At 35.9% G+C, this 15,322-nt stretch overlaps 1 protein-coding gene across 1 annotated transcript; it reads right to left on the bottom strand.

Annotated features, from left to right (window-relative positions):
• Positions 1 to 10,514: 10,514 nt before the first annotated feature.
• LOC100761370 (grpE protein homolog 2, mitochondrial) lies at positions 10,515 to 12,482 on the bottom strand. Its single transcript, XM_027397735.2, has 2 exons — positions 12,167 to 12,482; positions 10,515 to 11,931 (listed from the first exon to the last, which is right to left on the bottom strand). Exons 1-2 carry the CDS (start codon positions 12,472 to 12,474, stop codon positions 11,565 to 11,567), a joined length of 675 nt encoding a protein of 224 aa, XP_027253536.1. The 5' UTR covers positions 12,475 to 12,482; the 3' UTR covers positions 10,515 to 11,564.
• Positions 12,483 to 15,322: the final 2,840 nt, after the last annotated feature.

Raw genomic sequence — 15,322 nt, 5'->3', positions numbered from 1 at the left:
TACAAACCTGTAGGATACAGACTGAGCAGATGTCTATACTATGAATTTATACCCAAGTTTCTGAGTACATCTAACCACTGCTGACTCAACTTAAAATTTATTGTTGTCCTTTATTGAAAACTCACCATGATTTATGCTTATACAACAAAAAGAAAATTCATTTTATAGGCCAACCATTATTTTTCTGTAAGAATTTTTATGTACCTGATCATATAGCTCATGGAAGGGACATAAAGGACTATCCAAATCACACATCTTTAAAAGTCAATTATCAGCTTTTCATTTTGAATTTCAACCTCACTCTCCCCTTGTCACACTTGTCGTTTCCCTTTCTCCATTCCTGAGAACTCATTTGGTGAAGCCAATTGCCAAGATCACAATAATTAGGTCTAGTAGAATATTTCAGAAAATCATCAGAGGGATGTAACACGCTGTCTTCTGTAATGGTTTCTATCTGTCTCTCTGTCTCTGTCTCTGTCTCTGTCTCTCTCTCTATCTCTCTCTTTCTCTTTCTCTTTCTCTTTCTCTCTCTCTTCTCATTACTCTTTGGCTCTTTACTGTTTTGGGGAACTACAACTCAGCTCCCAAATGAATCACATGGTGACTTATTCTTACTTATGAATGCCTGGCCTTCATCAGATTATTTTTTCTAGTCAGCTTTTCTTAAATTATACTTTCTATCATTTACCTCTGGGCTTTTACATTTCTCTGTTTCTGTATAACTTTCTTTACTTTTTTTCCATAGCTGGTTATGTAGCTGGATGGCTGGCCCTGGGAGCCCTCCTCTCCCTCTCATTCTCTTGCTCCCCAATCCATTTTTTCCAAGATTTCTCCTTGTATTTATTATCTCTGGCTGCCAGCCCTGCCTATCCTTTCTCTTGCATCACTACTGGCCATTCATATCTTTATTAGACCACCGGGTGTTTTAGATAGGCACAGTAACACAGCTTCACAGAGTCAAACAAATGCAACATAAAAGAATGCAACACATCTTTGCAACATTAAACAAACATTCTGCTGCATAAATGAGTTAACACATGTTAAAATAATATTCCACAACAGCCTTCAGTATTTAAATGTAGTTTGTATGACAAGCTTTATTCTATTGTAAATTGTGTGAAACCACTATTTACAATCTTGAGAAAACACAAGTAACAATTTGGCATTCAACAAAAATTCATTGAATGCCTAGCATGTCCTTATTTTTAGATGAAATAGAATAATAATAAGTAAGGAAAGTTCTGTGGTGCTTGGTTGTTTTCCTATGACCTAGTCAAAGGGATGAAAGTAAGTGGTGTGTGTGTGTGTGTGTGTGTGTGTGTGTGTGTGTGTGTGTGTGTGTGTATGCATATGTGTTTGTGTTTTCATGTATTGTTAATCTACATAATATGAATTCTGAAATTTCTCACCATAGTTAACTTCTGTGGCAAGATGTCCACATCAATTAGTCTAGGCTGTCTGGACAGTGGGATACAGAGATTGTCCTGACTCTGTCTCCTCCAGCTACTATTGCTGGAGTTATAGACTCATACATGTAGGTACTTGAATAGAGGGGATATGAAAAAACGGTTCTAACCCTTATCTGTCAATAATTATCTCAATTGAGGCCTCCTTCAAACATCAGTAAATATATTTTAAGTAGAGAGTAGTTCAATTAAATGTGTTTATGCTGCAGAACTTTTTATACGATCTAGAGACTTAATAGACAATGATATACTTCCATGAGAAGGACACTGATACGATTCACATGAGACATTAGTTGTGAGAAATACTGTGACTGTTGCAAATAGAGAATAAATTTGAAAATGATTTTACAGAATTTGGTAACCACTGTGGGGGGCAGATACAAATGTGAACAAAATACAAATATCTGAGACAGCCATCCAATTTACTTATTTATTATTTCATTTTTTAAAAATTTATTTATTGGTTCTAGTTAGGAAACAAGCTTGTTTCACATGTAAGACCCTTCTCCCTCTCCCTCCCTTCACCCCCATCCCTCCTCCCCCATGACCAGCCCACCCCAAACCCCATGCACCCACCACTCCCCAGGCAGGGTAGGGCCCTCAAAGGGGGCTCTGCAAAGTCCACCAAATCTTCCTGTGATGGTCCTGGGCCCTTCCCCATGAGTCCAGGGCCAGAGTGTAACCCTTCACATGGGATGGGCTCTCAAACTCCCTTCTTGCACCAGGGAAAAATACTAATCCACCACCAGAGGCTCCCTGGAGTGCAGAGGCCTCCTTATTGACATCCATGTTCAGGGGTCTGGATCAGTCTTGTACTGGCCTCCGTGACAGCATCTGGGGTCGATGTGCTCTCCCTTGTTCCGGCCAACTGTTCCTGTGGATTTCTGCAGCCTAGTACTGACCCCCTTCATTCTTCATTCCTCCCTCTCTTCAACTAAATTCCCGATTTCAGCTCAGTGTATATCTGTGGATGTCTGTCTCTGCTTCCATCAGCCACTGGGTGAAGGCTCTAGGATGGCATAAAGAGAAGTCATCAATCTCATTTTAGGGGAAGGGCTTTTAGGTTATCCTCTCCACCATTGCCTGGATTTTCAGATCGTGTCATCTTTGTAGGTCTCTGGAGATCTCCCTGGTTCCAGATATCTTCTTGGACCTATTGTGGCTCCCTCTGATATGGTATCTCTCATCCTGCTCTCTTTCCTCTATTCTTCCCCAACTCAATATTTTGCCCCTCCATTTCCTCTCTTCTACTCCTCTTCTCTTGCTCTTATTGTAGCAGCTCCTCCCCCCTACCTTCATGTTCCCAATTAGTTCAGGAGTTCATGCCACTTCCATTCCTGGGGACCATTTATCCCTTAGAGTACTTCATGTTTCCTAATTTCTTTGGTGAAGAGGATCATAGGCTCGTAATCCTTTGCTCTATGTCTAAAATTCATATATGAGTGAGTACATACCATGTTTGTCTTTTTGTGACTGGGTTACCTCACTCAGGATGGTTTCTTCTAGTTCCATCCATTTGCCAGTGAATTTCAAGATTCCATTGCTTTTTTCTGCTGAGTAGTACTCCATTGTGTAAATGTACCACATTTTCTCTATCCATTCTTCAGTTGAGGGGCATCTAGGTTGCTTCCAGGTTCTGGCTATTACAAACAATGCTGCTATGAACATAGTTGAACATATGTCCTTGTATGAACATGCACTATTTGGGTATATATCCAAGAGAGGAATGGCTGGATCTTGAGGTAGACTGATTCCCATTTTCCTGAGCAACTGCCATACTGATTTCCAAAGTGGTCTTACAAGTTCGCACTCCCACCAGCAATGGAGGAGTGTTCCTTTTTCTCCACATCCTCTCCAGCATAGATTGTCATTGGTATTTTTGATTTTAGCCATTATGATAGGTGTGAGGTGGTATCTCAGAGTTGTTTTGAGTTGCATTTCTCTGATGGCCAAGGATTTTGTGCACTTTCTTAAGTGTCTTTCAGTCATTTCAGATTCCTCTGTTGAGAATTCTCTATTTAGTTCTGCACCCCAATTTTTAATTTCATTGTTTGGTGTTTTGGTGGCTAGCTTCTTGATCTCCTTATATATTTTGGAAATCAGTCCTCTGTCAGATGTGGGATTGGTGAAGATCTTTTCCCATTCTGTGGGTGGTCGTTTTGTCCTACTGACTATTACCTTTGCCTTGCAGAAGCTTCTGAGTTTCAGGGAGTCCCATTTATTAATTGCAGACCTCAATGTCTGTGTTACTGGCGTAATGTTCAGGAAGCGGTCTCCTGTGCCAATTTGTTCAAGGGTAATTCCCACTTTCTCTTCTAGAAGATTCAGTGTGGATGGATTTATGCTGAGTTCTTTGATCCATTTGCACTTAAGTTTTGTGCATGGTGACAGGTATGGATCTATCTGCAATTTTCTGCATGTCCGAATCCAATTGTGCCAGCACCATTTGTTGAAGATGCTATGGATTGGATTACCATTAACCAGTTTTTGAAAACACAGAAGTCATTTTCAGGGTATGTACTGCTTTTCATTTTTGATGTTTAGTTTAAGGTTTTTAATTAAACACCCGAGCTATATTTAACAGAATCTCATAATATTTACCTAAGTCATGGATTAGATATTTCCAAGAATACTCTCTATGAGAAAATAATAAAATTTCCATTATAAAAATATGGAAAAAGATTGAAAGTAAAGAACAAGTTAAACATGAAAGCTTGTCATTAAATCTAGGATACAAAATATGCCAACTTAAATGAACATGAATGAAGTATTTTTTATAAATGGGGGACAAAATGAAATATACTGTTAGTGTTATATTTGTCAAAATTTAGAACTCTGTTCAGCTATTATTCTGTCTAAAACAAGGTTTCTTTTCCATTTAAATTTGTATATATGGCTTTCATTTGGTTTCAGATTTCTGTAATTAAAAATTGACAAACATTATTTATGGGAAATTTTATTTCTATTCACATCTTTCATGATTTAAATATTATTAATTTTTGAGATTAACAAATTTCCTAAGGATCAACTTACTGTTTCTTCATATTAGTCAGGACCTCACCATGTAGCACAGGTTCACCTGAAACTTAAACTTATATTGATCCTTCTGTCCCAGGGTCCCAAGTGCTAGAGTTCCCGGTGTGAATGACAATGGTCATGTGAGTAAAACTTTTCCTGAGCTTCACTTGTGAAAATTACAGGAAGTCATGTTTCAATAGTATCATCAATGCAAATCCCTTTTCCAAATACTAACATATAATCAAATATTAAAATAAATACATATGCATATACAACCCTAAGAAGAGGGACTTAACTGGGCATAATAGTGTTAAGTTGTACTTAATAATAAGTTGACTTTTAAATGTATACTTTCATTGGAAAGGAAGCCAGACATGTCACACTGTCTAGGTAATGCTGTGTTTCTCCCTCCTAGTATCAGCTCCCACAACTGAAGTGAACTGCTTAGGTGAACAACAGTGGCTAGAACATCCCCTTGGGAACTGTCCTGCTTAAAAGCTTTGAAAAATCAAAACAGAACAATGACAACTATTACAAAATGAAAGAAAATTTTCAGGTAGAATATAGTGCTTTTGGATTGGGAAAACACAGAAAGAAAGAGTATACATAAATTCAAGTAAGACAGAAAAATGTATAGTATTGTCTAATATTAGGTACAACAATCTAATATTCATCCTTTATGAGTAAAGAATATTTGAATGTTTAGTGCGTAAATAATCTTACATCTATTTATCTGACTCCATTTATCTTAATCTTTCTCCTTTCCCTTTGTGTGTGTGTGTGCTTCTTTGTGTGTGTGTGTGTGTGTGTGTGTGTGTGTGTGTGTGTGTGTGATAGACAGAGAAGGAGAAATCGAGAGATTGAGAACTAGAGAGACAGAGAGTGCACTGTATGCAGGGCATATACATTGTTGTATTTGTACAGATGTCAGAGAACATACTGGTCCTTGCTTTATACATTTTTTGAGACAACAGACCTTATTCATTGCTGCAAATCCCAAATTAGCAGGCTCAGGAGATTCTAGAGAGTCTCCTGTCTCTACCTTCCATGTCCACATTGTCGTACCAGGGTATTAGTATTGCACTGAGATTTTATATCTTCCAAGTGGGTTCTGGTTATTTCAACTTGTGCTCACAGTTGTCAAGCAAACATTCTATAGGCTGAGCCATCTCTCAAGGACCAGATTCTTTCCTTGGCCTTCGCTGCATTGTTACATCTCTTTATGGTCCTTGCTTTCCTGGTTGAATTTTTAATGAATTTACTTATAATGTAGTCCTCGAGCTTCTTGGCTCTGTACAATTGGATTGTATGTATTAATCAGTCTTTAAATGCATGTTTATTGGTGCCAATTATTTAAGAAATAAAATCCATACAATATAGGAAGTGCGTTGGAGAGATAGTTCATCTATTAAAGCTCACACCAAGAAAACAATAGAGGAGTCCTGGTGGAAACGTAGCCATGAGTGGATGATTGCAACATTATCTTAGGCTACAGTTCTAAACCTGTAGTAAAAATACCAAATAGTAGATCTATGGGAAAGTAGAATTCATTACTTTTATTACAAAATTCTGGAATAATTCTTAGGAACTTATTTAATGGAAAATTAATAAGATTTAAAGAAAACAATGCCATTTATGTGGTTTAATAATTAGTAAATAAAATTAAACTAAATGCTGAAATATGAATCAAGAGCTGGGACCCTTCTGGCTTGTCTCCTGGCTGTGGGAACAGAAAGGTCTCTCTGGTCTCTAGACTATGGAGAACTCAACCTCAATTTTATGAAGGATTTTCTTAACCTTAAAAAGCCTATTTTTATGTCACAATAAATGGTTTGGGGATTATCTAACACTTTGGATTATCTGCACCATTAGTGAGGATAATACAGCCCTGACTGCATTTTGCATTGAAATAGCATGGTCTATTACGCTCATGAATAGTCTGAGAATGAAGCAGCCGAGCCTTTCTTGCATTTATGTACAATGGTTTAATTGACTGCGGGGAGGATGATGGGGCTTTTAGGTTGTTTACAATTGATGGTACATCCATCACTTTTTCAATTATCATTTTGAAAATTACTAAAATTGATTGTAGAGAATAATTATGTAGATGCAGTGAGAAGCACGTGATTTCTAGTGTTAAAGTAATGTGCAGTCATTTCAATGGCTTTCACTGTTTTCAGTATTTTTTTTTTTTTGAGAAGCACTACTTGTCCCTTTTGCCTTGCTATCTTTGCAATGGCATTAAAAGAAATTACAAAAATAGTAATAATTTTCTGGAATTGTATGTCAAGTGATACAAAGGAAACCAGTCTCAACACAGCTTAAAACTCTGATATATCTGCAGAAATTTATTTTCCCTAAAAATATTCCAAACATTTCTGCTTATGGAAATCATAAAACCTTAAATGAATTCTCCGCCTAAACATTGCCAAATGTCTAGTACTTAAATACCCCTATCAAACTTGTGATAAAGATAACATTCCTTTGTGTTTTTCTCCAAAGCTATCTTTATTATTTTTCCATGGTCCAAGAATCATAGCACTGTTGTGAAAATGGCATTCTTTTCTCACTATGCTAGCCAAGAATTTGCAGGGATATTTCACGCACAGTGCCTAGTATAGATCATTTTGTGCTTGCAAGTTCTGAAGCTTGAAAAACAACTTTCAGTTTCTTAGTTTTCTCAAGAAAATTACCCAAAGACTAGATCATCTTGACTACAATACCAATTGCATCATTTATTTTACAGCAATAAATTTACATAGAAACTACTGGTGTTTCTCTACATGTAACTTACTGATATAAAAATAATTAAAATATAGTATTAAAATATTAAGACATAGGCATGAATTTTAGGTTAAAGTTTCCTGCACAACACTGGTAATTTATTCATGTTGGTGTTTAATTTTCATTTTTAAGTTTAAGAGGAGATGGTTTTAATCATTACCTACACATTTCTGAAGGAAGGAAAATATAGTTTTCATGGTACTTACATTCTGATAGACAAGGCAAAAAAACAAATGTAGAAGTTCAGGATCCCCAGAACTTTAGGAGGATACATGTACACATGAAAAGTAAAGTACATATGTATACCACTTGTGTGCCTACTCTCTGGGGAGGCCAGAAGTAATAACTGGATTCAGTGCTCTAGACCCTCTTGATAAGGACTTGAATTCACCCCCAGCACATACATGCTAACTCACAACAATCTTTGCCTCCAGTTCCAGAAAATTCAATGTCCTCTCAGGGAGCAGGCATATATGTGGTATGCATGTGTACTTTCAGGAAAAAAAAAACAAAAATAAAATGAATAAGTCTAATTCTTTTTGACATCCAAAACCTGATGATATGTTACTCTTTTATTTTAAAGATTTTATTTATTATGTATACAACATTCTGCTTCCATGTATATCTGCACACCAGAAGAGGGCACCAGATCTCATAACTGATGGCTGTGAGCCACCATGTGGTTGCTGGGAATTGAACTCAGGACCTCTGGAAGAGCAGTCAGTGATCTTAACTTCTGAGCCATCTCTCCAGCCCGATGTGTTACTCTTAACAGCTTGATTTTGGTTAGACTCAGACTTAAGAGTAGAAGCTGACAGAGAATAGGTGGGTTCTCTTGGCATTCTGTTCTTTATCTTTTGCTTTGGAGTTATTCATTTTTTTGGCAAAAAGTTTTACATATTCTGAAAACTCCTTTTTTGTTTTTTAGCTATTTCTTCAGAGAAAAGAAAAAGAATACTCCCATAACATCTACAACACTAACACTCTGATGGTTTGGGTGAATGGCTCAAGTATGTGAATATCTATTTTCTAGTTGGTAGAAGTCTTTGGAGAGACTTTGGATTCTTTAGGATGCAGAGGTCTGTTGGACTTTCACAGCTGCTCATCTCAGTTTCACGTTGCGCTGTCTTTTTTTTTTTTTTTTTTTTTTTTTGTGTGTGTGTGTGTGTGTATGTGGTTGAAGGTGTGATCTCTCAACTTCCTGTTCCCACTGCCATGCATCCACACACTTTATGGACTATTGACCCCCAGCCATGGTAAACATTTTCTTCCATAATTGCTGCTCATGGTATTTCATCAGAACAACAATAGCAACTAATACACTCAGCTGAACAGTCAAGAAGAAAGCAAATGCATGCTTCTTGAAAATCTTTCAAATGCAATAACAGGATTATTCTTTTGTATTTTTTATTTTGTATTGTTATGGTTTATTACTAAAACAATTTTCAAATTCAAATATATTTTGATTATATTCTTCCCCTAATTTCCTTCATATTCTCTTCCCCTCACTACTTACCCAACTTAGAGACTATTTTTAAAACAAAAACAAACAAAAAGTTTATTTTAAAATATTTTATGGTAATAGGTAATAGCTTTGTAATTGACTAGAATGAGGGGACCCAGGATACAGCATCCAGACAAGATTAGTAATGATCAATACACCACAATACATGATGTTATTGAGCTTTTGATTTGCCTGTTTCTTTGAAAATAAAACAGAGCCAATGCTGTGCAGGAATATTGAAGTTTTGGGGACATAGTAAAATCTGAACAGAATTATAAAATTTGATTGAGTTGGATGCAAATTATACAGACTCTAGTGTTAGAGGGAAAGCCACGATCTTTTCAATAGTGTCGAGTCAGTTTGGAGAGGTAATGAAGCAACTGTTTCTGTCATTAACATTCTTACTGATATGACCCATGGATAAAGTATAATAATACCCATACCAAAATAATTATTAATGGACATATCTCTGGAATTAATACATTTATTAACCAAGACTCCAGGCAAAATAAATAATTCATATTACCTAATTTAATATGTTGTTGCAGAAATAATATATATAAATGAATACTACTCTACATTTAACAAATATTTGAATTAACCTTGTAATTATCACATTTATACCAGGCAAATAAGACAAATGAGGAATAAATGCTAAGATTAAATGTATAATTGGAGAATTTATTTTTCTTAGAAAGTAAGGGAAATTTTTGAACAATTTTATAAATGGAAATATAAATGACACTTTTGGATTAGTGCTATAACACAGTTAAAGTGACAATCTTCTACACAACAATTTATAAAATAATAATGGGGATTGTATATGCTGTTATAAGTATTTTTCTAATATATTATTACAAGTCTATTACAAGATATAATGTGAGTGTATTATTTCATGCCAGAAAATATAAAACATATAACTATGATAAAGTTAAGCATTATGCTGTAAATTATTTACAAGGTTTCTGGGCAATAGTCTTTCTTGTCAATCTTGAGAGTTAATGAAAATAGTATAATATTGGTGATACATAATTTGGAAACATAACACGCATATGAACATATTCCTCAGCTGGGAATGAAACCACTTGGGAAACTAAGACATACAGATTATGAGTTTGAGATTAGCATGGACTTTATACTCTTTTTTTTTTTTTTTTTTTTTTTTTTGGTGTTGGAGCATGCCTTTAATCTCAGAACTTGGGAGGCAGAGGCAGGCGGATCTCTGTGAGTTCAAGACCAGCCTGGTCTACAAGAGCTAGTTCTAAGACAGCCTCCAAAGCCACAGAGAAACCCTGTCTCCAAAAAAACCAACCAACCAACCAAAAAAAAAAAAACAAAAAAACAAAAAAACAAAAACCAAAACAAACAAAAAATCAGCAAAGACTTTGATGCTAACACAGTGCTGCCTGGTGGTACTACCATGTACCTAGGCATTGACCACAACAGGATGCAGATCACTGCTCTGGCTTCTAGTATCACGAAGATGAACATTATTGCTCCCCAAGTGCAAGTACTCTGTGTGGATGGGTGGCTCCACTATGGCCTTGCTGTCCACCTTCCAGCAGGTATGGTTCAGCAAGGAGTACAAGGAATATGGTCCTTTCTTCACTAATTGCAAATGATTCTAGGCAGACAATGACAGAGCTGTGATCATACCTTTTCTTGACAAAATGTACAGGGAAAAAAAACAAAACCAAGACAATTTTGTTTTTCTTTTATCAATTATAAATACATATAATTTCTTTTTTTTTTGGTGCTTTTGACTCATTATTTAAAAACTGGAATGGTGAAGTGACAACAGCTGATTGGGGCAAGCATCCCCAAAGTTTTACAATGTGGCCGAGGACTTTTGATTGTATTTTGTTGTTGTTGTTGTTACAGGAAGTCCCTTGTCCTCTCCAGAGCAGCACCACACCCTAATGCGGAAAGGATGGCCCAGTTCATTCTGAGTGCATGCAAGGGAGATGGCAGCATTATTTTTGTATAAATTATGTACTGCGAAAAAAATCATTCAAGGTAATACTTTTGAATTTTGAATGACCAGCCACTATGCCTGGCCCCCGAAGCCTGACTCTCCAACTTGCGATGTATAGAGGCTTTTGGTCTCCCTGGGAGTGGGTTGTGTTGTGGAGGCAGCCAGAGCTTGTCTGTTCATACACTTGAGACCAGTTTAATAAAAGAGTACACCTCACCAACAAGAAAAAAACGGAAGACTGGCCTGACCCTTTAGCCCTTTCAAATGGGACCAGAAAGGGGTGGCTATGGAACAACGTGTGTGACCCCTAACATGGAATACAAGTACAAAAGATGACTAAATGAAAAATGAAATAAAAAAGTCTTGAAAAAAATCTATGTAAGTCAACCCAAATGATTTAAATTTATACAAGGGTAAAGCTTTGTCATCTAAGTACCTAAATATCAAACCAATCCCTACCATCTCCTTTTCCCATAAAATACAAGACACAAGATGCTGTACTAATTCCAGAAATTAGTTGAAAAAACAGTTAAGGGATTTTGGATTCAGTCATCAGAGTACCAATTTAAATGATTTTTGTAAACATTTTGGTAAAGGCCATAGGACACTTGTCACATTGTTCAAATGCCCAATGTCAGGACTTGTGATGAGACCAAACAGGTCACATAAAACCAATAAGATATTGTAGAGATAAAGCCAATATGACTAAATCCAAAGCAGAGCACATGAAGGACCTCATGTATAATACAAACCAGCTTAATAAATAAAGGAGACACAGGTGCCAGGACCCTGGAAGTTTTAGTTCCTGGTGGCTTGCTCATAACCTTCTCTGAGACTCCACTGCCACTTCCACTTGGGCAAGTCTAATGGTGCGGCCATGAAGTTTGTAGCCATCTTGCCGTACTAATGCCACAGTGCCAGGCTGTACTCCAACACCTGCTGGCATGTGAGAGATGAGTTCATGCTCATGAGGGTCATATTTGTCACCAATGGGTGTCATTTTCTCTAGGCCATGCTTGGCAAACACACTTTTCAGCTTTGCTTCTAAAAGGGACAGTCCTTGGAAGACTTTTTCCAGAGTAAGCTTGTGGTCCTCGGGTTTGGCTCCTTCTGAAAAGCACTCAGCAGTCTTCTCCAAAATGTCTGCCACCTCCACCAAGTCCTTACAGAAGCTCTGGATTCCATTTCTTGAGTAAACTCACAGTAAACTAGTTCTAACTCAAAGCTTGACTTCTGGTGTCCATCCATCTTGCTCATCAAGTAGGTGGAACATCAGAAGTTCCCCATTGCTAAAACTGTTCTACTTGCAACAGACATTTCCACAGCTCAGCAGTCAATAATTTTCTTCAGTAAAAGGCCATACAGTAAGCATTTTAGGGTTTGTGGGACAAGAGGCAAAAGCCAAGGAATTTATGTTCAAATATCTTGGCATCTTCCACACATCTCTGGGTTCGTCTCCTTATGTTTTCACAATCAGCGACAGCTCTCTGGTATCTCAGTGTTAAATCCTGGACTTCTTTTTCCAGTTTAACAGCTTTTAGTCTTAAGGCTCGTTCAGCAAGGGAGGGACCAAGTACATCAGGAGGGTCCTCAGAACTGCAGTCTTCCCCAGCAGTTCTTTGGGTGGCAGTGCTGAATGGTTGTAGCCATCCCCTGCTCTCTGACATGGCCCCGGAGGCCAGGAGGCGCTGCAGCCGCTGCACCGCCCACAGCGACCGCGCAGCCATGTTCCCCACCAGAGCGCCCGGACTTTATACTCTTATGTTGTAAATTGTTTTAATAAAATATGCATCTGAGCTTGAACTAACAAAATTAACTGTGAGTATTTTTTAAATTTAGAATTTAGTCATCAAGACTCACCAGAATTCCCTCAAATTACAGAATATTTAAATGTCTCCATTTTCATCAAAACTGAATACTTTCTGTAAACTAGTATATATATATATATATATATTATATATATATATATATATATTAAATAAGATATATATATTATTTAACTTTACATAAGCTACTATGAAAAGATTTCCCATGGTGAAATGCATTTAAATATGTTTAAGAAATTAAATTGTGCATATGTAATAACTGCATGTTTCATTTTCAATCATGAAAAGTATTGACTACTTGGCTACTAAATATAAAGTGAATGATTTAAATTCAAATAAAGATTTTCATTTAAATGAAAACAATTCAGTTGAGGTTTAGTACAAATATCTTTCTTTTTTACAATAGAATGAAAACTTTGAAAGTTTGTGCTTTATATGCCCGAACTCAACTCAATTTTGTATTAATTGGGAAATTTCTGCTGTATGTACTAGAGAGTTAGTTTCCTTCCTTTAATCCCTGTGGTTGTGTTTAAGTGTTGGTTTTGCCTTATGGTTCTCACATAAACAATTTAATGCATGGGTGTCATACTCTAACAGATTTCCCAGTTCTAAATCAACCTAGTCCCAATAATACTAATGTTAGTTACCAAAGTCTAGCAGTACGCTTTAAGGAAATATCTTTAATAGTAAGTGGAAACTAATAAGTAAGTATTATTATGACTAATTTCATTTTTGGAAATCAAACATATACAGAAACTCCATGGACATTTAAATCAATGGCAAGTCATGGGAATTTTATTATCATATATTCATTAAGGCACAATTGGCTGCTTAGTTGCTATATGTAAATCTTGCAGACTAATCATATTTAAGAACAAAGAAATATTTGGTTTTCCTCATAAAACTGTAACAAATAACAGCTATTTTCCCTTTGGAAAAACCATATGACTGACATTTGATAATGGAAACATAGTTCATGTCTGCCATTCATATATTTTGCATATATATATATATATATATATATATATATATCATAAAGATAAACAATACATCAATTTTCTCCATAACATATACATAATATATTGTTTCAATTGTGATGTTAATAATGCTGGCCTGAATTTTCCAAGTTATTTTTGCTTACATCAATTGGTAGCTTGTGGATGACAACCTGAATCAGTAAATGCCAGTGCCCAAAGATATCTCTACTACTACAGTTTTGAACAACAACAAAAAATTAATGTTGAAGAATTGAAATGATAATATCTCAATAGTAGTACAGTCAATCACTCCAATCAAGACTTTGGATTAACAGTCACATTCAATATGTAAAAATGAGCCTGACATCCTCTTATTTTGTTGAAAGAAGAGAAGGTAAAATTTGTATATAGCTATTGAAGGACAGAGAATGCATTTGGTCTTTTTTAGTACTGTCACAATGGCAAAGCTAAGAGCAGCCAGCCTCTGCCTTTTGGTAATCATATCACTTTTTTCCTTTGGATACAAGTTCAAATGGCAATTATTTTGAAATTCTAAAAGAAAATATGAAATGGTAGAGAGCCTTGCCATCACTCTGGAAAATCACCTACCCCTTACTATCTGCAACTTAATTCAAACAACACCAGCAATAATGGAAGAAGAGCACTGAACACACTGCACACAACAAACACTGCTGAGTATGAGAAGCCTGGGTGTTTGCAGTTAGACAGGCATTATTATTTATTAACTTATGGGTTGCAGTGCCCATGTATCAGAGTACTTTATGACAACAGAATCAACAATATAGCCTTGAGAATGATAAAAATCCAAGAAGGCCAGCATTCCTCAAACAAAGAAAAGCAGAAATGCCCTTTTGATTTGATAGAGAAAAAACTCCAGGAGCTCTAAGCTCCTTGACAAATAACACAGCCATAATTTTAAGTTCCTAGGGAAATTAAATTGCCTTAGATGACCTTCAATCAATTTTAAAAACAGAAAAATTCTAATGCTTTAAGCCATGCTCCATTTGGATTAGCATAGTTTATTTTAAGCCCCAATGATTATTTTTTCCTTCATCACTTTTATAAATATATCTGATATTTCTAGCAGGTTTTTGTAAATGCACCCTTCATTTCTGTCCTCATTAAATAAATAAAATGTATTTATTTTTTTCAACTTGGGGTAAATTTTATTGTCTTTAAATATGAGATAAATAGCATCTTCTAGATTATCCTTTAAAACATTCTGGATGTTTCTAAAGCAGAGAGAAAAACACAAGTGAAATGAAAAGTATTCAGTTTCAAAAATAAGAACCATGACACGAATATAAATACACATAATGGGATTTGCTATTCTGTTTGAGGCTGGAAAGGAAGACATTCTCTACTTTTTATGACACACACAGAGATATAATGACTCTTATCTCTCCCAAATCTTCCATAAAGTTAAGAAATGTCTTCATTCCTGTGGATTCTAAACATTCAACCCACAGAAATAGAAAAGAAACATTTTGCAAAATAAAAGGAAAAATAGTTTAACATCCATGTTTACTATTAAAATGTTAAATTAGTATTTATCAGAGGAGAATAAAATAAAAGTGATTGTTCAAAATTCATTTTAATGTTCCTTGGGTAAGATGCTTAATGCTAGCATTAAAGGAGCCCTCAGCATACTGAAATAGAGGATGAACGATGACAGGATAACATGCATCCAAGGTCAACAAACACAGACTCCACAGAAATGCAAATGTGGAAACAACTTCCAAAGTTAATAT

Source organism: Cricetulus griseus, chromosome 2 (assembly GCF_003668045.3).
Source record: "Cricetulus griseus strain 17A/GY chromosome 2, alternate assembly CriGri-PICRH-1.0, whole genome shotgun sequence".
Lineage (NCBI taxonomy): Eukaryota > Metazoa > Chordata > Mammalia > Rodentia > Cricetidae > Cricetulus > Cricetulus griseus.
The sequence above is the reverse complement of the archived record's forward strand: the minus strand, read 5'-3'. Positions and strand labels throughout refer to the sequence as shown.